Below are 23923 nucleotides of genomic sequence, written 5' to 3' on the forward strand. Positions count from 1 at the left end.
CATATTGTCACAGACCAGCAGATGCAGCAAAACCCAAGGCCAGAACAAACAGCCCTGCATAAAGCGTGCCTACTAGCTGGAGTGAAAAATGATTCCTCCAGAACGTAAATTATTTCGGCTGCATTTAAGTAATGGGGTAAAGCGTGCAGAGTTACTGCTACCCAAAAATAAACATTTACTAATGTGTTGACGTGTTTTGTGCCTGGTCTGTCAGGATAGAACACAGAAAAACTATGAACAAAGTACTTGTTTTGCTACTTGACTTGCTACCAAGCAACTCACGGATACTATGTCAAAGAATAATTCTGTCCAATGATTTCAGGAGTAGCTACAGGTGTTTAATAATGGTGTTACTTATTCAGAGCCATAATAGTGGTTTACATACCTAACTTTTATGGCCGAATTTGAAACCATTGCCCTTTTCTTAGCAAAAGCAGCTGAGACTGACCAAACAGCAAATTCCACAGAAAAACTGCATGGATTTTGTTCCTACTAAAGACTGGTTGCATTTGCTAAAACAAATCAACAGATTAAAAAGCAACTTCAAGTGTGGTTTTTTTTCCTCTTAAAGAGCTATTTTGTGTTCATGTACCTGTCTAAATGCCACCTTTTCTAGAAGTAGTGGTGAAACGCAAGATTTCAGCACAGATAGTAAGCTTAGAACATGGGATTTCTAATACATGAATAAAACTGCTACCATGATGGTAAAGTGAGTTTGAGAAAAAGATGCCATCAGGAGAAAATTCAGTGCCACACAGTATAACATCAAAACAGCAAAGGCTCCACTACTCCTTAAGCCTCAGAAAACTAGTCTTACTCTCATAAGTTTTAGTGAACAGCATAAAGCTATTTGTTTACAGGACTCCAAGAAAAGATTTGAAGTATTTACAAGTGCTTGCAAATACACTGTGTGGCAGGTAAGCACGCTTCAAGTGGGCAGATGTATTGTCATAAAAATAGTAAGATTGGTTATAGTACATGGAATCTGATCTTCTCTCCGTTATTTGGACTTTGGCACTAGTAACAAATGAAAGGAATGTGATAGTGAAAGCTAAAGCAGGTCACTGACATATAGCCACGGATACAAAGACTGAACAAACGCTACTGCGCTCTAAGTTATTTAATCCTTGTCAGCAGCTAACATTATGTCATATGAAAGAACCGATTAAGAAACTTTGCAGAAGTAATGACACATGTGAAGTCACTGCACTGTCATATCAAAAGTAGTATATTCAGTATAACCACATTCCCAGGAGAAAAAAAAGTTGAAAATTATGTATCAGAAGAATTTTTGCATTAAAAATTAAAATTTGTATTTTGCTCAGTGAAGTAAGTTTCTCGTTGTACCTGAAAAATATAATAATAATTGGAAGCACACCACAATTTCAAAATAACCCATTATAGCCAAGACAAATTGTCATGGTTTAACCCCAGCTGGCAACTAAGTACCACATAGCCACTCACGCACTGCCTGCCTGCCCCCTCTTCACAGCCAAGGAATGGGGAGGAGAATTGGGAAAAAGGTAAAACTTAAGGGTTGAGATTAGAACAATTTAATAATTGAAATAAAATAAATAATAACAACAATGACAACAACAATTTAATGAAAAGGAGGGAGAAAGGGAGAGGAATAAAATCATAAAATCCAGAGGGAAGGATGAAAAAAACCAAACAAGTGCTGCACAATACAGTTGCTCACCACCTGCTGACCGATGCCCAGCCAGTCCCCTAGCAGCGGTCAGCAGGGCCCTGCCAACTCCCCCCAGTTTATATACTCAGCACCATCCCATGGTATGGAATATCCCTTTGGCCAGTTTGGGTCAGCTGTCCTGGCTGCCTGGCTGTGTCCCCTCCCAATTTCTTGTGCCCCTCCAGCCCTCTCACTGTCAGAGCCTGAGAAACTGAGAAGTCCTTGACTGAGGACACCAACATCACCCAGCAACAACTGAGCGTGTTATCAACATTGTTCTCACACCAAATCCAAAGCACTGCACCAGCTACTAAGAAGAAAATTAACTCCATCGCAGCTGAAGCCAGGACGCAAATGTATAAAATATTTCTGCTACACTTGCAGTGTCTTCGAAGAGGTAATATGACCTGTGCAGCAGCCGATGCAGACACGGCACTAGAAATTTTGTGAGTAATAGGTGTACTTGCTATAGAATCTGTTCTTTTAAGAAAAGGATGGACAAGTTACTTGGTACAGTATTCATCTGTACTTATGAGAGAGGAAAACAACAATTTACCTACTTAAGTGTACACTGTGGAATTTCTCACACATATCTTATGTCATCACTCCTTCCAGACTAGAGACAAGAACGACATTAAATATGAGAGCAAATAAAAAAACCAGAGGAACTTGTGTTGTACAGTTTGAGTGCAAGAAGGAGGAAAACAAGCTATAGGAAGACATCATAAGTTATATCCAACAAGCTTTCAGAAACGTTATGGGTTTGTTAAGATTAAACCAACATATAAACAAATACTATTTTATTTTATTTTAAATTTAAAACAAGTCTACATTTTAAGTGTACAAACCAATAAGCTTGTCGTTAGAAAAAAAACTATTCTTAATACATGGCAGGAAAGAAAGTCTAGACTTGACTGTAGAAACAAGAATGTCAGTTTTCATAGGAAATAGTTACCTAAAATGTGTATAAGGGTATTTGAGACACTGAGGATTTAGAAACACTATTAAAGGGTTACACATCTTGTCCTGCGCTGTCTGTCCCAAAATCTGCATCTTCAGCTTCAAATAAAAGGAGTGTACAGAGAGAGAAATGTTCTCATAATACTCCAAATATCTCCAGGTTAAAATTTTGGAAATGCTACTATGAAAAAGCAACATAGTATGTGGTTTTCAATCACCCTTTTCTAAGTTTCTTAAATCAATTTTGCATAGACCCATCTTCCACATTTACCTAATCAAAGCCATAAATCTATTACTTTATGCTGAGTTACTTAGTAAAAATATAATTTTAACAAAATTGTAAAAATTAAAACTATATACCCAGGTTCTGCTCCTACTAATGTTAGTTTACCAGTTCTGCCTAACAGGAGACAAATCAATCTCCACAATTCCAAACTGCAAAACATCAAATTTTTCATAAAAGAAAGAGGGAAACATTCACTCTTATCTGTGGACCCCATGCTGGACTCATTGCTTGAGTCTTGCTCCAAATCTCAATCTTATTCTCAGCCAAAACTATTGTTGCAGTTGGCTTGGCTTGGCTGAGGGGAAAGAAGGGAGACAGGTAGCCCAAAGATGAGTTCCAAAACACAGATTCATTTTGACAGATATGGAAACTGGCATACAGAGGCATTTTAAAGAAAACTGAGATTCTAAATACTACACTGGGAACCCAAAAAGGGAGCAGTATTTCAGAAAGTGCAACCACTTCCTCAGTGGAGGCTGCCAATTAAAAATCACTAGTTCCAAAGTGATTTTCTAACCAGCGGTAAAGACTTTTTATCCCTGTAAATAAGCATTAGAGTTTAAGTCAACAGAAATAAGGATACCCAGTATAGATAAAGACAACTTGCTAGCCAATATTTTTTTCCAACAGATGAGGAATAAAATGGCCTTGGCTTGCAAAGAAGTAGAGGTTTAACTGACAACAAAACATCTGAATTAGTAGCCTTCAAAAATGCACACTTAAAACTTCCACTGTTAACATTTTCTTAGAAAGAAACTTGTTATTTTTCTAAATTTAAAGATAAAATAAGGCTAGAAACCTTAGCTGAGGCTATTTATGAACTGCATAATCTAGTAAGGCAGAAAGGAGTTTCAAAAAATCCAGCAGACAAGGAAGTGACTCGAAAGTTATTACACTCCACCCTACCTAACCACTTCAGCAAATGAAGCAAGGCAAAAAAAATCAAGAAACAGAAGTGACAACTTGGAAAGTCTACAATATTTTATATCAATAGTTTAATGAAAGATGAATAAATAAAGATTTCAAAGAATAAAATCCTAAAAAGATATAAATACTGAGGCAATGTGCTTTTGCTTTTTCATAATCCCCCTGCCATTTTTACTTAGGCATCATTCAAATCTATATTGTATTTGCTGTTTTATATGCTGTATCTTAAGATCTTTGGCACAGGATTTGAACACATAGATGACATTATCTCACCATTAGGTGACATTCAACTTTTCCCAACAAAATCCTCAAATACCAAATAGTTACTACTGATAATTCCTGGCTGCATATGCCAGTAACTGCTCAGTCTACAAGTGCTTAAAAGTAAAAAAGCTCTTCTTATCTTAAGCCTTCTTTAGGCTCTTCCTGAATGTTTGGATACAGCTTCAGAATTGTTTTCTGTGTTATTGACATTTCAAAATCTGCTGGTCAAATCAGATATAATCTCAGTTCTGTAAAAAAACCAGAACATGATCCCTTAGATAAAATTATTGATCTCAGCCAATATGCACATGAGAAATGCCCTCAATGCTCAACTGCATAGTAGCCTGTAGCAAAAATTGCATATAGATGAACTGGCAGTAGTTAAATCTCTGCACATCTCCCACCTTGCATCTGGTTGCTTGCTTAGGCCAGTCATTTTCATTTCATGATCTGAACAAGGGATTATACAAGAGACACTTAAATCAACTGACTAAAAGCAACTGGTAGTTAACTTTTACTTCAAACTGTAGTTCCCTGTTGATGCAGCACCAGTAGCTATGAAAGGAAAGCCACACTTTCTGAGCATGGAGCATACATACCAAGCAGAGCCTAACTTTTAAACTGTTAACTACAGCAAACAAATAAATGGACCCACTCATGTGCAGAACGGCTTGTCATTCTAATGTTTAGTCCCGAAGAATGGGATGGAGCCTCTCCACCCACTTGAACACTGAGTACATAGTAGCTTCACCACCTTTTGACACACTTGAAAGGATACCACCTCCAAAGTTACCTGTGAAGCAGAATTCCCTTTCATCTCTGTTGAATGAGAGAACTAAACAGTGGGAATACAGTACATTCAAGCCAGTGGAGCTACACAGTCCAGTTCTTGCTGTCACACACAACCAAAACAACTGATGATCAATCCAGGCAGACTTTACGTGCAATTCTATTCTCAAAAAATATCTGCAGAAATATGAACCTGAAGCCAACTCATTTACCTTACCTTAGCACTGCCTTCAATTTCCCTGTTTACTCACTACCTCAAGGAAGTCTTCAGTATAAAAAAAAACCAAAAAACAAAAACCAAAAAAAACCCAGTCAGTGCAGAGGAAATGAAATACTTATTCAGTAATGCAAAAATACACTCTTTGAAAGTTTCTGTAGTTGATTTGATAGCAATGTTCCACGCTTAGCATGGAATTATTCCCAGAACTGCAGGTTTCCTACTACTACTTAGTAACCATCCTTTAAGAATTCAATGTGCCATTTGTATTGAACTGTTGATTGCTGTGGTCTAGTGTCTTGTATTTTCTTGATGGACTGTATACATTAGAACAGTTAAAAACAGTACACTGTGGTTGCTGCAGATTGTTGTATAAATAATCAAAATTAAAAAAAAAAGTAGAAACGGGGGAAAAAAGACAGCAATTTTATAATATTTAGCAAAAAATGGTAATAAAAGCAGTTGATTGGACTAGTGCTTACCAATTGCTAGGAGAAATGTTATATGATTCCATCTGAGAGGTATTTGTTTTTGTAACTACATTATTTAAAATTGTTCATTCACTGCTTGCTGATAAGCTTTTCTTGGCAGTGCTAGGTGAACAGCATTCTTAAATCTGCGTCCAAGTGTCCAAAAGTATAAAATTTTGGAAAAGAATTCTGCCCCGTTTAAAAAAAAAGCTATTTCACATGGTTTACAGACTCTAATCTATTTATTCAGGAATGAGAACATTCCTTTAAAGACATTTGCTCTTGTTTTAGAAGCATAAATTGCTCCAAGGGAACCCTTGGCCTAAAGGGGAATGTAGGCTGCAGTGAAAGTAGACCCCTTTGGTGACAGCTGTAGTCAGAAGCAATATTTTAAGGTTTGAGCAAAAGTTAACAGAACACAAGAGGCTTCTAGTGGCTAACCAGCTCCTAAAGTTGTAGAGTAAGTATAAAATTGTTTCTACTCAAGTGTCTACTCTCTGATCCTGAAATTGATGGTGCAGGCAACAGTAAAACAAAATCAAAGGCTGTGATTATCAACACCTGTCTTGTTACTAGTTCTGTTAAAAATACATGCCTCTCTCATCTTCTGTAAAATAGACATTTAAAAAAGAGATAAGGCCGTTACTTGACAGTTTACCAACAATGTTTTCTGAGATGAAGTATTTTAAATCTCAGCAGGCCAAGTAAAACCAGTGTCGCATTTACACGCACTGCTCTCTATGCAGCAGATATTTGCAATGCCCTCAAAATCTCTTCTGAAACAGCAATGCAGTGTCTTGTGTTCATTGATCCTTTTTCTCTGTCCCATACTGTCAGGGTTTTTTACTTTCATGATATGCAAATTCCAACCAAGGCAGACCAACAAAAGTACTCAGAAGACTATTTGTTACTGACTTTTCCACTGTTCAGTTTTGGAGCCGTTAAATTCGAAACTTGCATGAAAATACCCAGGGCTTGTTCATAAATATTTCTGCATTTATCAGTTCAAATATGTCAAATATGGGAAAAGACTGGGTTATGTTAGAAAAGAAAGAAAGAAGCAAACAGATGTCTGAAATTTCTTCGTTGACGAAAAACAAAAGCCACAACTTGGAGTCTTGACAGGCAACTTTGTCATTCGTGTGCCAATACCTAGCTCTTGGAAAGTCTAAGTTACTATATGGGTTTAAGGTGAAAACATCCGAACAAGTGTAACTTACACGTTCAGTTATACTCATGAAATCTTTTCTGGAAAAAAACTAATTATCAGTAAGCATTTTCTCTTTATAGGAATTACCACAAAGAGTTACTTTGGTTCCAGTTACTGCCTGAGGAAAAAAACCTCAAAAGAAAATAACCACTAAATAAGAAAGAAAATTTCCAAGTTATTTAATAAGTGAAGAACCGGAGGTGCAAAGAGGTTGGAGGTGATGGCTGCTGGAAACAATGAACTCTCCTTTTTTTAGTGAGGGACAGAAATCAAACTTTCTGAGCAAAAGAATTTAATAATTTTCTAATTATATGAATATTAAAGATATTTTTCTATAACTAAAAGACAATTATATTAAATATAATTATAAAAATATAATAATAGATTGAATTAATCACAAGTTGTTCTCATGCTAGACTGAGTCACAAAAAAGTTAGTTTTAAACCAAAATCTCAGTTTAAATACATAATACATTATTATATTTCAGTTGTCCCTCTACTGGTTTGTTAGATAACGAAAACTATCAAAACATAAGATACTGGAAGCATGTCCTGCTAATTACCAGGACCTGGTAGGGGTGACAAAGATCACAAGCATGTTGATTCCTCTGAATGATTTCCATGATGTAGAGTTGCAAACTGCACAGCACTGTGTCTTCAGAGGATGCAGTGTAATAAAACCTCATCCTTGCGCAAAGGCAGTGTCCAGGTGCAGCTGGTGGGCAGTAGTGGTTTTATGGAGAAATATGGTCTGTCTTTAGCTGAACTTTATAGCTCCTGCTGGCTTCATAATCAAGGAAGAAAGAGTTAATAACCTGCTACAGCACTTAGACACACAGAAGTCTATGGGGCCAGATGGGATCCACCCAAGGGTATTAAGGGAGCTGGCAGAAATGCTCATCAGGCCACTTTTAATAATTTACCAGCAGTCCTGGCTAACTGGGGAGGTCCCAGTTGGCTGGAGATTAGTCTATGTGATGCCCATCTACAAGAACAGTTGAAAGAAGATTCTGGACAACTACGGGCTGTCGGTCTGACTATGGTGCCAGGGAAGGTTATAGAGCAGATCATCTAGAGTGCCATCACATGGCATGTACAGGGCAACCAGGTCATCAGATCCAGTTAGAACAGGTTTATGAAAGGCAGGTCCCGCTTGACAAACCTAATCTTCTTCTATAACAAGATGACCTGCCTAGTAGATGAGGGAAAGCCTGTGGTTGTTGTTTACCTGGACCTTAGCAAAGCCTTTGACATCATTTCCCGAGCTTTCTTCTGGAGAAAATGGCTGCTCATGGCTTGGATTCTTCACTGGGTAGAAAAACTGTCTGGATGGTTGGGCCCAAATAATTGTGGAGTCAAATCCAGTTAGTGATCAGATACAAGTGATGTTCCCCAAGGCTCAGTACTGAGCCAGTTCTATTTAATAGCTTTACCAATTATATGGATGACAGGATTGAGTGCATGCTCAGTAAATTTGCAGATGACACCAAGTTGGGGGGGAGTTTTGAACTGCTTGAAGGTATGAAGGATCTGCAGAGGGATATGGACAGGTTGGATCAATGGACCAAGGCCAACTGTATAAGATTCAACCAGGCTAAGAGCTGAGTCCAGCACATGAGTCGTAACAACCCCATGCAAAGCTACAGGCCTGGGGAAGAACGACTGAAAAGCTGCCTGTCAGAAAAGGACCTGAGATGCTGGTTGGCAGCCACTGAACGTGAGCCAGCAGTGTGCTCAGGTGACCAAGAAGGCCAGTAGCATCCTGGGTTGTACCAGAAATAGCGTGGGCAGCAGGACAAGGGAAGTGATTGTCCCCCTGTACACAGCACTGGTGAATACTGTGTTCAGTTTTGGGCCCCACACTACAAGAAAGGTATTGAGGTGTTGGAGCACATCAAAAGAATATCAAAAAAGCTAGTGAAGGTCTAAAGAATGAATCTTATGAGGAGCAGCTAAGGGAACTGGGTTGTTTAGTCTGGAGAAAAGGAGGATGATGGCAGACCTTACTGCGCTCTACAACTACCTGAAAGGAAGTTGTAGCAAGGAGGATATCAGTCTCTTTTCCCAAGTCACAAGACAGAGGATGAGAGGAAACAGCCTCAAGATGCACCAGGGGTGGTTTAGATCAGCTATTAGGACAATTTTTTTCACCAAAAGGGTTGTCAAGTATTGGAACAGGCTGCCCAGGGAAGCAGTTGAGTCATGATCCCTGGAGGTATTTAAAAGATGTGTATATGCAGTGCCTAGGGACGTGATTTAGTGGTGGACTTGGTAGTGTTAATGGTTGGACTTGATGATCTTAGGGGTCTTTTACATCCTAAATGATTCCATGATTCTGTACATTAATTGCTTACCATTAGGATTTTTAACATCAGGTGTAAGTCTAATAAAAGCGATTTAAGCAAATTGCTTAATTTGCACAAACTTTCTGAATTTATTTCCTGATGGCATACTGTATTCCCAGCTATTAAAACAGGTAGAACAGCACATAGTGAACATCATTGTGCCTATTCCCTCTCCTAACTCACCATTTTCACCTCTAACAAAAAGGTACATCATCCTGTTACCACATCCCACCATGCCTTCCTAGACACCTGCGTCCAAGGTAACACAAATAGTTCTGTTTTCTATCCCCTTTTTTGTTCCTCTGCTCCTGGCAGAGTAGCAGCTCTTGAGCTTCCTACTGCTGCTACCCAGTAGATGAAATTATTAAAAACATGGGCAGGCTTTTCCTACTAGTCCTCTGAGCACTACACCAATAGGTTCACTACAAGGACTGTACACCTATTTCCATCGGAAGTTAAGACAGGAATTAACTTGTGGTTCATTACTTTGGAGCCTGAGATGGTCACAAACCATTAACTAGCTCTTGCCTTACTTTAGTTTCTAAGCAAGGACATAGGACATGTACCTAGGACAAAGACACTTTACCTCTGATTCATCCCTGCTCTAAATGCCAGCTCTCCCTCTCTGTCACAGTATGTCTTGCTTTGTCATAGCTTGGAAATAAGTGCCTCAGAACTTTGGAGAAAGAATAAAAAAATGTTAAGTGGAAAAAAGGTATTTAAATAACAAACATTAATTTTAAAAGTTGCTTTGTTGTTCTAAAATACCACAAAATGGAAGTTATATAGGATTTCTTAAATTTTACACACAAACAAATGATTTACAGCATAGTCAGTAAATAATCCCTGTTGTTATTTTCATGTGCAGTACATAGTACACAGCTCTCTGGGGCACAGAAAGTCACTTTCAGAGAGAGTAGAAGGGCATTGGCACAGACTCTTGATGATCACATGCAAAACACCTGAATATACTGCGAAACCTGGACAAAATCCTAACAAAACCCTCTTGTTTTGGTGAGTCAGGCAAGCAGTAATGTTTCTGGTTTCTCCCCCAAAAAGGAAAGGGAGTGGAAGGGGGAATCTCAAAAAAAAAAAAAAAAAAAAGTTATATTTATTCATAGTCTACATGAAAGCAAATTACTCATCTTAAGGGATTTCTGGCCCTGAAGCTTACAGAAAAACTCTGTGCAGCAATACACTGCACGGATCCTATAGAAGACAAGCATAAATTCTTAAATTAAAGACATGCTCAAATCTCTGAGTGCACACATTTACAGGGGAAAAAAAAGAAACTGAAAACTAACTTATGAAATCTGACTTTTGGAAGATACTAAACTTCATTAGTGGAACACTAAGTGAAAAGCACATCTCCCTGTTTTCAAAACCCTTGCTGCAAAAGTGCATGTTGCTGGAGCAGTAATTACGGTCACTCTTTATCACCACTTCAGTATTGTATTACACTATTTCTCCTTGTGGTTAAGTATAAACAGGTATATCAAATATTAAAAATTACAGAATTCAACAAAGCAGTGGTTTTCTAAAAGGCAGGGTTTTAATTTTAAAATCTTTTCAGATTGCTCTAAACCAGGTACTTCTTGGTTTATGATCATTATTTCTTGCCATACAAATTCAGTTCTTCCTTCTATAATGCAAAATACTTCAAAATACTTCCTGCATTGTTACGCTTTGGGCTGCTTCCAATTACACCATTAAAAAAACCCAAAACTATTACTTGCTGGGGCAGGGGAAGTAATTTTTTCTAACAAGCTTGTTCAGCAAACAAAGCCTATAACAGCAAACATGCTAATTATGCTAGGATTCTGACTAAAGTTTTCCTTCTTTCCTACTGTGTCTCCCTAATCATTCCATGCATTTCAAATTCCTTCTGATCAAGAAAATAAGTCAATTATATACAGAAAAGTTCTTTGCTGTTACTAAAGAAGGAGCATACACAATGCCATTCATGTCATTTAAAATCAGCATCTATCCACAGTAAGAAAACATACATTTATAACCTCCACTCAGCTTAGAAACAAGGACACAACTAGCCAGCGGAATTTCAAGGAATCAGAAGTCCTACTTGAAAGCATTTTGCCTTCATTTCACCATGACTTCATCTGCCACCTTGAAGCTGGGGCACAGGGATGGCTGAGGGAATTAAAGTCTCCATAACAAAAATCAAGTGAAGTACCGAGACTTTGGAATCCACAACTCCAAAAGTTACACAACATCATAGAAACTTCAGTCTGCCAACAAACTGGCAGCTCCCAGCACTATTAGTTGTACATGCAAAAAGATGCAGTCAGAGGTTCCAAATGCACTCACATGCAACAAGGTGGTTGAAGACCCGTTTCTATGACATTTCCACAGGCACCACTAAAGGTTCAGCGGCTGTAGCTGAAGCACCCCTCTCCAGAAAAGCAAGATACAACAAGTAAAACTACATTTCCTTTATAAAGGGCTAGCAAAACCCTAACAAATTTCCCAGCTCTGTGGCTCTTTCATTATTGCTTCATTTGAACACAGGGTCATGCCCACATCATCCACCACAGAAGGAAAATCATGAACAGAATCTTCTAAGAATTATGCTTTTTACCTAGACAGAAATATGATCAGAATTAGAGCTGTGCACTAGACTGCATGGCAGTATGTCAGTATTTACTTTAGGTTGTACCTACACAGAGTCCATGAATTCAGTACTCCATGTCAGTAGGGAGTACATTGATCACTGCTAAGGTGCATAAAGTGTATTCATCTCTATACAATAATTAGCCCTTGTTTACATCAAAAAGTCTCTTTATAGTCCACTGTTTTGAAGTAAATTTCACCTTTCAGCAGTGTACTCCTTTTGGCTTAGATGGAGTTAGCTTTCTTTGCAGTAACTCCTATAGGGCTATGCTTTGGATTTGCAAACAAAACAGTGTTGATAACACAACCGTTTTTTACCTATTGCTGAGCAGTACTTACACAGTGTCAAGGACTTCTTCACTTCTCACACTGTCCTGCACAAAAGCTCGGGAGGGAACACAACTGGGACAGCTGAACCCAGCTGACCAAAGGGACATCCCATACCATATGGTGTCATGCTCAGCAATAAAAGCTGAAAGAAGAAGGAAGGGGGGACATTTGGAGTTAGGCATTTGCTTACCCAAGTAACCACAACACATGATGGAGGCCTGCTTTCCTGTTGATGGCTGAACACTTGCCTGCTGATTGGAAGCAGTGAATGAATCCCTTATTCAGTAGTGAATTAATTGCTTTGCCTGTGCATGCGCAGCTTTTGCTTTCTTTATTAAACTGCCTTTATCTCAACCCACAAGTTTTCTCATTTTCACCCTTCTAATTCTCTCTCCCACCCCACTGGGTGGGAGTCAGCAAGTGGCTGCATGGGGCTTAGCCGCATGATAGGGTTAACCTACAACATGAAAGTTTAAGCAGAATTTTTATTTAGTGGTATAGCCAGTGTATAGCCACAATATATAGTCACTTACAGGAAACCACAAATTCTTGAATTTAGAAATAAAAGCTTTGATGCTTGCAGCTATTTTAAATGTATTAAATTGCACTTTTATAATGTTTACATGATAAAAACATATCTACAAAAAAAGTTTGGCTGCTAAAGGACAGGTGTCACCACTTTCGCTCTTAAATCATTGAATTCAGAAGACAGAACGGAATAATCCAATATAAAAAAGCACCACCAAGAAATATTAGGAAACATGAAGTATAATTACAAAAATCTCTGTACCATCCATGTGCCTTCCCTGCTTTTTAGAGACAGAACAGAATAGTTGGGCTAACAGCATGTCCTCAATTCCCATCTTGCTGCAAGATTACATGTGCACATTTTTAATAGAGCAAAACCACAGACATATACTTTTAAATGCTGAATGCAATCATCTATAAAAGAAACAGAAACATTAAAGCCACTTGTGCTTCCTGTTGATAAAGACCCTAAACCAGCATTCTCTAGTCCTCTTAATATTACTTAAGCACAAAACCACAGAGAATGGCACACATTGACTCAGAACAAACCAAAAAGCTTTACATAAAACAACAACCTCACTGAACTCAAGTAGTTTTTCTTGTTTAGCTAGGGCATCACCATCCTTCACTGATAGAGGTAACAGCATTTCCATTTGGTGCAGTAGTAAAAACCAAGACAAGCTCTGTTGCTTTTTGCCGTGTCAATACTTACATGTAAACATACATAATGACTCTCTGTAAATTTTACTGTAAGCTCTTACCAAAAAGGCAGGCACTACACAAAGTCTGTCCATGATTTAAAGTGCATCCTAGTGACAAATACCACTTTGCAAGGGCTTGGTTTCAGAAGAAAAGTAAGGCTATAAGGCTAAATGAAATCTAACTGGATGAAGTTTACAAAAGTCTGTCTAATTAACCACATATCATGGTTTCCACCCACTAACTAACCCACCATCAATGGACTAAAAAAGCACAAAACAGATGCTGGTTTGGGAAAAAAAAAAATCTCAATTTTTGTACCATCCTAACTTGAAAATGAATAGTTTTTCCTGTATTGCAAAGGAGGACAAATGCTGCTTTCCAATCCAAAATAAGCAAAGGAACAGAAGTTCCAAGCCATACAAGGTCACCCTCTACTCTCTCTCCCTCAGCCTGTACTGGAAGGTCTACTTTTCCTGTTTGCTTGTGGGTTTGGGTTTTTTTTTAATGAATGTGAGATCAAATATTTCAATAACAAGCTTCTGCACATACACTGGAGGAAAATTCTGCCAACTGGCCTGTACAATGGAAATTAAAACAAAACATGATTACATATTCTAAGACCATTTCTTAAGTTGCCACTGAGAAACAAGCTAAAAGAAAAGTGCAATCTCATGTAAGTCACTGTTTATTATTCTTGGGTGCTTCCAAAAGGGTTTCTGAAAGTCTGAAAGTCTCTTCCCGATTTTTAGGGAAAGCACAATTGCATTTTATTTGGCAGGACCTCAGGCTGAAGAACCACATGGATCAATTACATTTCAACATTTACCAATTAAAATAATAAGTAGATAGCCAGACTACTATTGCTATGTCCTTTCAATCCATTACTTTCATGTCATCAACAAAAAGAAAACATTATGGAAGGGGAAAAAAGAAGCATGGCTCATTTACTGAACACTGTACCTATTCAACTGGTAAAAAATGTAAGTTACTTTTTTCATCACTATTTCTCTGGAGGTCAGTGGAGATAACTGGAGAATTTAAGGTTAATCAATACAAGCTTAGTCTGGGCTTTGATATCCAACACACATATATCCTGTCTATTCACACTTTGCAAGCAAATATTTTCTAACTTCAATCTGATACAAGTTAAGTTTCCACAGCGAAAAGAGAGGGAAGTGGAGGGAAAAGGAGGAGGGTGTTTTAAATTACACTTTGCTCCTTGGGCACTACTAAGAGAGAAAACCTCATCCAAGTCCCAACAACACTAAGCCAGTATCCCAGCCACTGGCTGAACAAAATAGGGTAGGAAAGAGGGCTCTGAACTTTTATTTTAGAGCATGGGGTTTTAGTTTCCTGTTTCAAATCTGACCAAGGGTATGTTTTGCAATTAAAATCATAGAAGTTGTTTAACTACAGGCATCTAATGAAGAGGCCCTTAGTCTCGGAGGCACACAGGAAATTGTGTCTCAAATTTCTGGAGCTACTGAACACCCGTATTTGGGACTGCTGACTACTTCTTCACTGTATCTGTACATCAGTTTCATGGCTGATACATATCAGGCTCATCACAGCTGAAGTTACAAAAGATTTCCCTGTCAGTATCAGTCATTCCAAGGAAAAAAATTTTGAGATCACAAAACACCTAACAGACTGTTAAGGCACACAATCTGACCAACTGCATACAATGTGATGCTTAGTTGTCTCTTTTCCTTTTTTTTTTTTTAACCAATAAATTTGAACTAGCATGCCCTCTGATCTTGAACAATTTCTTAAGAAACAACTCAGTGTGACTTTCAGATTACTATTGTTACTTAATACACAACTGACAACTCCAGCGACAATTGGACACAAACCCGTTTGTAGGTCACAAGCAAGTATTGCATGTTCACTGCTTCATAACTGGTATTTTAGCTCACAGAAGCAGTAACGTCTAAAGGTTATTGTCTGTGACTCACAATGCAGTAGATTTTATATGGTATTAACAGAGCAACAACACATCTCCCCAAGTTCCTGTCAGTCTCATTACATACCAAGACAAAGCACTTTGACAGAGAAAGAAGTGACAGTGTGCCTGCATGGTAGCTCAAGAAATACTGAGATCTAAATTGCTTCAAAACCCTGCCCAGGTATCACATATCAGCTTTGAAACCAGCTCCATTACAACCACCACCACGGGGGTGGGGGCAGCTCAGATACCACGCACAGATATCAGAAGGTACCCCGGGGCCATCTCTTTTACTCATTCTTGCCATGCAAAAAGCAGGTGGGAGAACTGCAGACTGCACAGACTGCCAGACCGATCTGTACAGCAGATGAACATGCCCCGCGGGGTTTGTAAAAGGTTTCTGCAGAAATACCAGCAGGGTCACTCTAGAGCCAACCCTGAGGGTGCTCCAATCAACAAACTGTGTATACAGGCAGCTATTTTGGTCTTGTGAGTACTCTGGGTTGCTTTGCCCAGCAATGTCCTTGGCCACATCACCGTTATTAGAATGTATATACGTTTCAGAACACATATGCTGCTACCAGAAAAAGAAAGAAAACAGCGAAATGAGAGAAAAAGATACAACAGAAATAAAAAAAAAGACCAAAACAACCCTTGGTTCCTTTCTAGACAAAGCATATTTTTATTTAGAACAGAAGAATTTCTGTAGATCATAGCCCTGCCAATGATACCTCTCATAACAGTTCTGTTCTGCTCCACACGAGGGGATTTTGCCTTCACTGATGTTAATCCCACAAACATCATATTTACAGATTAAAAATTACCACAATTTAGCCTACTCTTTCTGTATAAAGCACCCAAGTTTGGCAAAGTCAAGATTTACAGTCTACATGCTGTTCTTCTAGATACTCCACACGAATGGCTTTCACTGCTTTCTGTATACATAGGGCAGGGGAAACAATCACAGAAAACTTTTAAATATAAAGGATATTGACCTTATTGCATTTTAAAATTTAGCACAGCCTCTTCTATTCCAGGCACTATCCTTCAGCACATCACTAGCCTGAACTTTTGCCAAATCAATCAACAGAGTTGCCAACAAGTCAGTTGGTGTGATGGAGCTTGCTAGATTAATCAGTGTACACAATGCAGGACATGCACAGCATTCCTACCACTGCAATGCAGACCACCGTCACAGTAGCATCACAGTATTATAATTGCAGAAAACAGATATGAAGATTTACCCTGCTTCCTTGGGGTTTGTTTTACATTTGTTCGAAGTTTAACAGGTTGCATACTTTCAAACGTTATTAGTTCTTACTTTCTTCTCATTTGTGTTTTTAATTGCTAAAGTACATATTTTGTAATGGCTCCTTTATTTATGTTCCAGTTGTTTACATACAAATACTCACACTTGTGAATACTCAGATGTACCAAAGGAGACACTGAGGCCTCATTAATATCTCCACCAATGATAAAAAGCATAAATTAGGACAACAATACTGACATACATGCTGTATTCAGAATTCCATTTTCTGAAAACCTGTCCTTTGTCTTTCCCTTACAACGATTTACAGCTCAGAAGTAATGAGGCTTCTAAACTATTCTGAAGATTTTTGGATTCCCACAAATACAAGCCTGGCTGTTTCCAGAAAGATTGGATTACATGCATAAAACCCAGGTACCAGTGATTCTACTTTGTTATTACTGCAGAATAAATTGTCAGATTTTATAAAAAAACAGAGGCTTAAAAAAAAAAACAGTGTTAGGCCCCAAAGCAGTATATAAATCAGGAACACTCTTAGTTTTAAACATAACTGGTTCTCCATAAAAGTCAATGGCATGACAGATGTATTGTTACACAAGAACTCCAGTGTTTGCAGAATAGATTCCTTCAGAGTGATTGCAACTCAAGAAAAGCTCCCTGCACTCAGCTACGCTTACTAAAGCACAAAGAAACAGACTCCTCCAAACAGCTTGGTGGGAGCTTTGGCTGAAAAAAACGTCCCAAAAATCAAATCCCACCTTGTCTCCACATGAAGAAACAAAACACCAAAGTTGTCTCACAGTCCAGTGGAATCAGGTTTCCTCTCTCTCACTCTTCAGTAGCTGTAGTAAAGATCAACACTGCTGCAGTGCACCAGTACACACCCTAAATAACTGGGGCAATGAGAACTTCTTTGAATGTCTTTTGTGAGATAATGCTCATGATGGAATGAAACACCAGCTGTGCCCCAGTGAGGCAAACAGCAGAACCCAACACACCATATTACCCTGAAATTCCTGTACCTTTGATCAACTCGATGAGTTTTCTAGAGCTTTTCCCTCCCCTTCTCCCTCCACATTTTCTTCAAGAGTCTCCATCTGTTCTGTCTCTTTCTTCCTGGGTACAAGGTATGTAATTTTTTTTGTGATTCTTACAATTTAAAACTAATATACTTCCACTATTTAAAACAGTATAAAGAATAGTCAACACAGCTATTAGAAGGTACATATGTACTCTAAAACACTTACAGGCAACTAAAATCCAGATCACAAAAAACGGTAGTGTATTTTAAAAGTTAATTTGATGTTAATTTAAGGTAATGTTGGACAGAATTCTAAGCAGTAGCTGCTATGCATACACATTTCTCTGATAAACGAAGGAATATTGTTCTTACTCATAATGAAATCTTAATGATTTTGGTCTTCTACACAGTCTTTGGGTTTGTACAAAACGAAAAAAAAATACTGTCCAGCAGAGCTGGAAATCTACTGAACTTCCTCGACTCAAATCACTGAGTGAAGGAGAAAAAGGAAAACTTGAATTCTCTGAATGCAGCTGAAATCATCACTACTGAAATCAAAGACAGGTAAATTCAGCTTATTCATAGGTGATTATTATACCAGTGCCCATCAAACATGAAAAAAAAAAAAAATCAGTTAAATAAACAGAAGTTGTTTTCTCCTAGCTTTTATTAGCTTTCAACATTTTCTTTGGCAGTCATTATGGAGCTTTACCTAGCCATGTGCACACAGCCTCACAAATGTCAAACACAGCTGCTGGACTTTGCATCATCTTCCCCCCCAAAAATGACAAGACAGTCCTGGAATACTTTTACAGGTGGATAATGAGGTCAACATAAGCTTTCACCATTTTTGACTCATGAGATATGCAGTTACTCAGTGGCTTCATTCATTCTGCAAGTGGAATACCACCTTCTTAGTGGAAACATACTAACAAACCATGGTGAACATCCATACTCTGACCTTCAGTCATTGTTTTAACAGGGAAAGAGATTTTCAAACACGGTGTTTGGTCTTGCCAAAAGAAAATATTTCAAGCAGATTAAGTTCTTTCTCTCTTCATGTGTTCACCTACTTCCCTCATTATTCTGATCATCAAATTGCTTCTCAGTTTGTAACTGGTGCTGAAGTACTCTGTTCCAGATCTGTTGCTAACAGATCCCAGTTTGTACTGTAAAGTGCCAGCAAAAGAAAGCATGTAAGTCTTAGCCTGTGTATTACACATGAATGGAGCCCAGAGAGGGATGATTGCTCTCTCAGCTACACAGATCACATCTGAATTAATTTCTGAGCATCCATTGCTAGATAGGGAGTTCACAGAAATGTAGTGAAAGAAAATACATATTCAATTCATTGAGAAAACTAGCTCCTGTTTAGCTTAGCTGACCCAGGACACAAGATACAGATGCTACAAGATGGATTTGTGGAAAAGTACTATCCAGCAACACGAACTTGAACAACATAAAACTCACATTTAGAAACAGATGCAATTAGCATTTTTTTTTCTGTCAGTAATACTTGGCTAAAGTAAAATGCTAGGATATGCAAAACATGGCAGGAGAAAAAAAGACACTGAGAACAGATCTCAAGATTCTTTTATGTACCATCTTACCAAACAGATTACTCAGCCTGTTGTTTAGGACTATAATAATAAGTTTAAAACCAAACAAACAAAAAAAAGGAACCCTTCTGCTCCATGACACAACAGTATACAATATTGACAGTTAAGGGTATGTTTGTCCCCAGTAGGCTTAGGCTATGCACACAGAACATGATCCTGCAATCTCTGATACATTTATATACTGAACAAAACTAACACAGAGAGAAAACATTTGGGAATTGACAGGAACCAGCTGAAATAACTAGATTTCGCAAAATAAATTTTTCATTTTGTAAATGATATTACCTAACTTGGTTTATTGCTACCTTCTACAACAACAACAACAAAAAAACCACACTTCTTCCCATGAGAACATTTTCATTTTGTTCCTCTGTTTGGTTATGTAATAATTAATTTCAACATTTCCACTTACTGTGTAAAAAAAAATAAGGATAAAAATAAATCAAGAATGTCAGTGAAAGTGAATGTTATTTGCATTTCAACAGATCAAGACAAGTTACCCCTTCTGCAGTTACTTGTTTATGCATGTCACCTGTCTTAAGTGAGAAACATTCTAACAGCTCACTTCTACTTTTTCCTTTCATCTCAAATGGAAAAGTCCCATGTTTAATATATTAAACAGGAAATGGTGAAACGATCTGTCAGAAACACACACAAACTAAAAATAAAAGCAAAATGTTTGCAAAATATTTTGCAATGTTGTCCAAAAAACAGATGTCCCAAATTACATGACATAGCCCCTTCAGTTAGTATTTCACTTTGTATTTTTCAGTGAAACTGTTTAGGTAACAAATGACTACTCAGAATTAATAAATTCTGCTCATTAATTTGCAGTTCCAATTTAGAGGAATTTGAGATCATAGAACTTACCAAAAAAATATTATGTGCAACAGCAAGGAAGTCTTGCATGCACTCTTAATTACACTTTGATTATTCATATTTCTGGAAAGGTCTCAATTTAAAAATAGTCATAGAAAATAGAAGACTTTGTCTCAAAAAAAGCAAAATCTTACCAGCAACCTTTTCTAAAACATTTACTAATTTGCAACATTTGTAACACTTCAGGGGACATTCAGATTGGTCATTAGGAAAAGGTTCTTCACTGAGAGGATGGACAGTCACTGGAACAGGCTCCCCAGAAAAGCGGTCAAGGCACCAAGCCTGTCAGAGTTCAAGGAGCATCTGAACAATGCTCTTAGTGATACGGTTTAGTTTTAGGTAGTCCTGCAAGAAGCAGGGAGTTGGACTTCATGATCCTTAAGGGTCCCCTCCAACTTGAGACACTCTAGGATTCCATGACTAACTCATCTATCTATTCCAGGCCCTAAAAACAGATCTGCAATTAACTGTTCTCCCACAGCGACAAACCACATACATTATCTCTGACTAAACTCCTGGGCAGGAGGGAAGGCATAGCAGAATGTCTTCAAAAAGGGTTGGACCTAAGTTTCCAGTACAGGCGTGGGGGTTAAAGTCAAAAAAGAAATCTTAACTGCTTTTATTTAGTCTATCTGAGCATTGCCACTGGAGGAACTATTCAAACAAAAACTTCAGCACTCCCACTAGCATTTCAAGGAAAGGATAAGGGTTTCTTTGACTTTTGAAATTAATTATGGCCGTGTTTTTGTTTTTATTTAAAGAAAAGAAAAGAAAAAAAACAAATACTGAATTAGAAAAACAGTGATCTCCAATGTCCACTTTAGTGCATATGCTGCCTTAAAGACTATTTTAAGATACAAATCCATTCTGACACAGCTCTACACCCATAAAGTAAACCAAGAAACTGTCTTCTTACCAGCTTGACAAACGAGCATTGGAGTTCTGAATCCAACTGAAATGCTTTTGGAAAAGAAGATTCAACCTGTTCACTCTGGTTTACAAGGTAGAAGATGCAAAGAACTCAAAGAGCTACAAACATAATATTGTAAGCTTCCTGTGACAGCCATCTTTTCCTCTGAATTTACACAGCACTTTGCACAGGAAATCAACATACCAACTAACAAGCAGGACTTATTAGTACTGTACAAGACAAAAAAAAAACCTTTCAGTTACCATGAAGCACAGTTTATTTGAAAGATTTGATGCCCACAAAAGCTTCCAGACCACTAGCCATGGAAATGAAAACTCTATTCAGAAAGCAAATAGTGTTAGCATCCTGTTCATTTCAGATTTTAGCAACTATGAGTACCAAACATGCCTCAAGATCATAAAAATAAAGAGCAGCAACTCTGCTCTAATATTTGTACGTTCTCTTTAACGTCCCTTCCAGCAGAGCCAGCTTTCTGGGGGAACTTTATTGACTGGCTTCAGCTACAGATTTTCTTTCAAACAGTATCACCATCATCTCTAGGCTTTTCACTTCAGGGAACAAAATTAGGAAGCTCTGTGCGTGAACACTGCTTCTCAGCAGTAGCACAAAGTACCTTGGAGCTGCATGCCCAGGCTCACATTGCCATTTCTTCTAGTTGCATGGATAAAGAGCAGAATTTTTTAAATGTTTTGTTGCAAAATGCAGTAACAGTATTACATCAAACAGACTTTTAAAGTGATGGCAACATGATGGCACCCTCTCTCAAAGGAAATAGACTTTGCAAGATGACTCTTAAAAAAATTCTCCCCAGAACTGCATTACTACTAAAGACAAGGTCTTTTTACCATGTACACAGGAATGTAAACTCCAACCCTGAGGCTCTAATAAACTGTAGTTGAAAGTTCTTCTACTACGGCCAGTGTAGAGTACAAAACCAAAACTTCAAGTGCTCGTAGAAACTGTAATTTTAATATGCCCCAAAAAAAAAAAACCCAACCAAACCCCAATCCTCCATAGAAGTGTAATTAAAAAAAAAAAAAAAAAGTAGAAGGAATAGGTCCATCCTGCTAGTTAAACCAACAAAATATGCTCAGAGCTCATAACCTTCAGATTTTAAACAGCAGCACATAAAGGACAGGGAATTTTTAGTGTATTTGAGAAAAGTGAAACACGAGGCAATGACAATGTATTTCTCAAGTGAAACAGAAAATTTACTTTTTACAGCATGGGGGTTTTGAAATTGGCAGAAGTTTTGGACTCCAATTTGGCAGGTCACTGAGGAATTAAAACATAATGCAGCAAACTACCTAGGGCTCCAGCTATGGCTACCCTGCATGCTTGTCATCTAACAGACCGAATCCCACCTACAACAGAAGTGCTGTGTTTTCAACAGGAAGGCTGCTGCTTTACCCAGTGCCCTGTCCTAATGCCATATTTGGCTATGGTCTCGAGTCTTACCAAACACGCTTTACTTTCAGTTTGATCTGAGAGCTTCATTTCCTCCTCTGTGCAGGAGGAGCGAGATGTGTTACTAATACAGAGGCAGCAAACATGGGCTTCACACGGCTTCGCTTCAGTCAGCAGCGCAGGATGCACACACGCTGCTGTGCCGCCTTGCCACCAAACGCTCCGGCATGCACACCTCGAAGCTGCAACCACACCGTTAGGCCAGGCACTTCTGCCAGCGCACGGACAGTTCCGAAAGCTTTCTGGCTTGCAGGAACACCCTGAAACATTGCTTCAGACACCCTAGATCCTCCCGTACTTTACCTCTCCTTTCCCTCGCTGGGAGGAGATACTCTCAAGAGTGCCTCAGTGAGAAAACAGCATAAACAGGGGGTCTGGTTCCTCCCTCCTGTCACAGCGGCAACGGCTTTGGTGCTCCGGGCGCACGTAAGGCTCTTTCCTCGGAGCGATACACAGCGAGAGCACACCTTGGTGTAGAAGTTGCTCCGGCTTCGTAGTGTCCGTTATCTGCCACCGTGAGACTAGGGCCGGCCGATAAAAAGCGCAACAGTACCGAAAGAGAGCTGGAGCCTCCTCTCACCTTCCCGGTTACAGGCGTGTGTGCCTAATTAACCCCAATAAAACCAGATCGGCGGTAACTGCCAAGCCGCGGAGCGTGGGGGCGGCACGACTAAGCGGCTTGCCCCGCTCCCCTGGGCCAGCAGCCCCCTCCGGGCGCACCGGCCGCCCCCGGGCCCGCCCCGGCCGGCAGGCAGGGCAGGCCTGCCGCGGGGAGGCCGCGCGTCCCCGTCCCGGGCTGCGCCGCCGGCGGCGTGGCGGCGCCGCGGTACTCACCGCTGGGAAACGGCTCCATGTTCCTCCCGGAGTCCGCCCTCAGCCCGCGGCAGCGCAGCCCTGGCGAGGCGGGAGAAACGGCGCGGAGGCGCAGCCGCGACTCCTCACTCCGCCTCCTGCCGCCGCATGCTCACGGGGCAGGCGCTGCCTCGGGCTCGCCGGGGCTGCTGCGGCCCCTCACGCCGCGGTCGCTGCCCAGCGATCCGCTGCCGCAGCTCCAGCGGCCGGGGGCGCGGCAGGCACAGTCCGCGGCTCCCTGCGCAGCAGCGTTCCAGGGGAGCAGGCTCGCACAAACCGCACTCTGCCCGGACCTCAGCGCCCGCCTGTCTCCCGCCCCGCTGCTGGGCCGCGCCGCACCGCCTATTCCTCACGCAGACCCGCCCTCCCCGCCCGCTTCACGCCCGCGGCGCAGCGCCCTGCCTGGCTCTCCGAAGCCCGGGGGAGCGGGTGTCGGGAGGCCGGTGCCCTGGCCCTCCGCGCCTGCAGGGCTACGGCGGGCACGTCAGCCGAACGCCGGCCGCTGCACGGCCGCTGCGGGGCGGCACGACCGGGCCGCGGCGGGGCCGGGCGCTGCCTCGCAGGCCTCCGTGCGGCGCCCCGGCACGCTGCGCCGAG

The 23923-nt window shown here is 39.9% G+C and overlaps 1 protein-coding gene across 3 annotated transcripts in view; it reads right to left on the reverse strand.

Annotated features, from left to right (window-relative positions):
* LOC119141328 (leucyl and cystinyl aminopeptidase) overlaps nt 1-23636 on the reverse strand; it is a 67193-nt gene extending 43557 nt beyond the window's left edge. Inside the window, exon 1 of one of the 3 annotated variants that reach the window (XM_037373550.1) lies at nt 23309-23636. In XM_037373550.1, coding sequence (XP_037229447.1) covers nt 23309-23327 — 19 coding nt within the window. In that variant the 5' untranslated portion in view covers nt 23328-23636. Of the gene's footprint in view, nt 1-22777; nt 23010-23308 lie in introns of those variants that run through there. The other 2 variants (XM_037373553.1, XM_037373552.1) reach the window with 2 other exon arrangements.
* Between the last annotated feature and the right edge of the window lie 287 nt (nt 23637-23923).

The sequence above is a fragment of the Falco rusticolus genome, chromosome Z, assembly GCF_015220075.1.
Source record: "Falco rusticolus isolate bFalRus1 chromosome Z, bFalRus1.pri, whole genome shotgun sequence".
Lineage (NCBI taxonomy): Eukaryota > Metazoa > Chordata > Aves > Falconiformes > Falconidae > Falco > Falco rusticolus.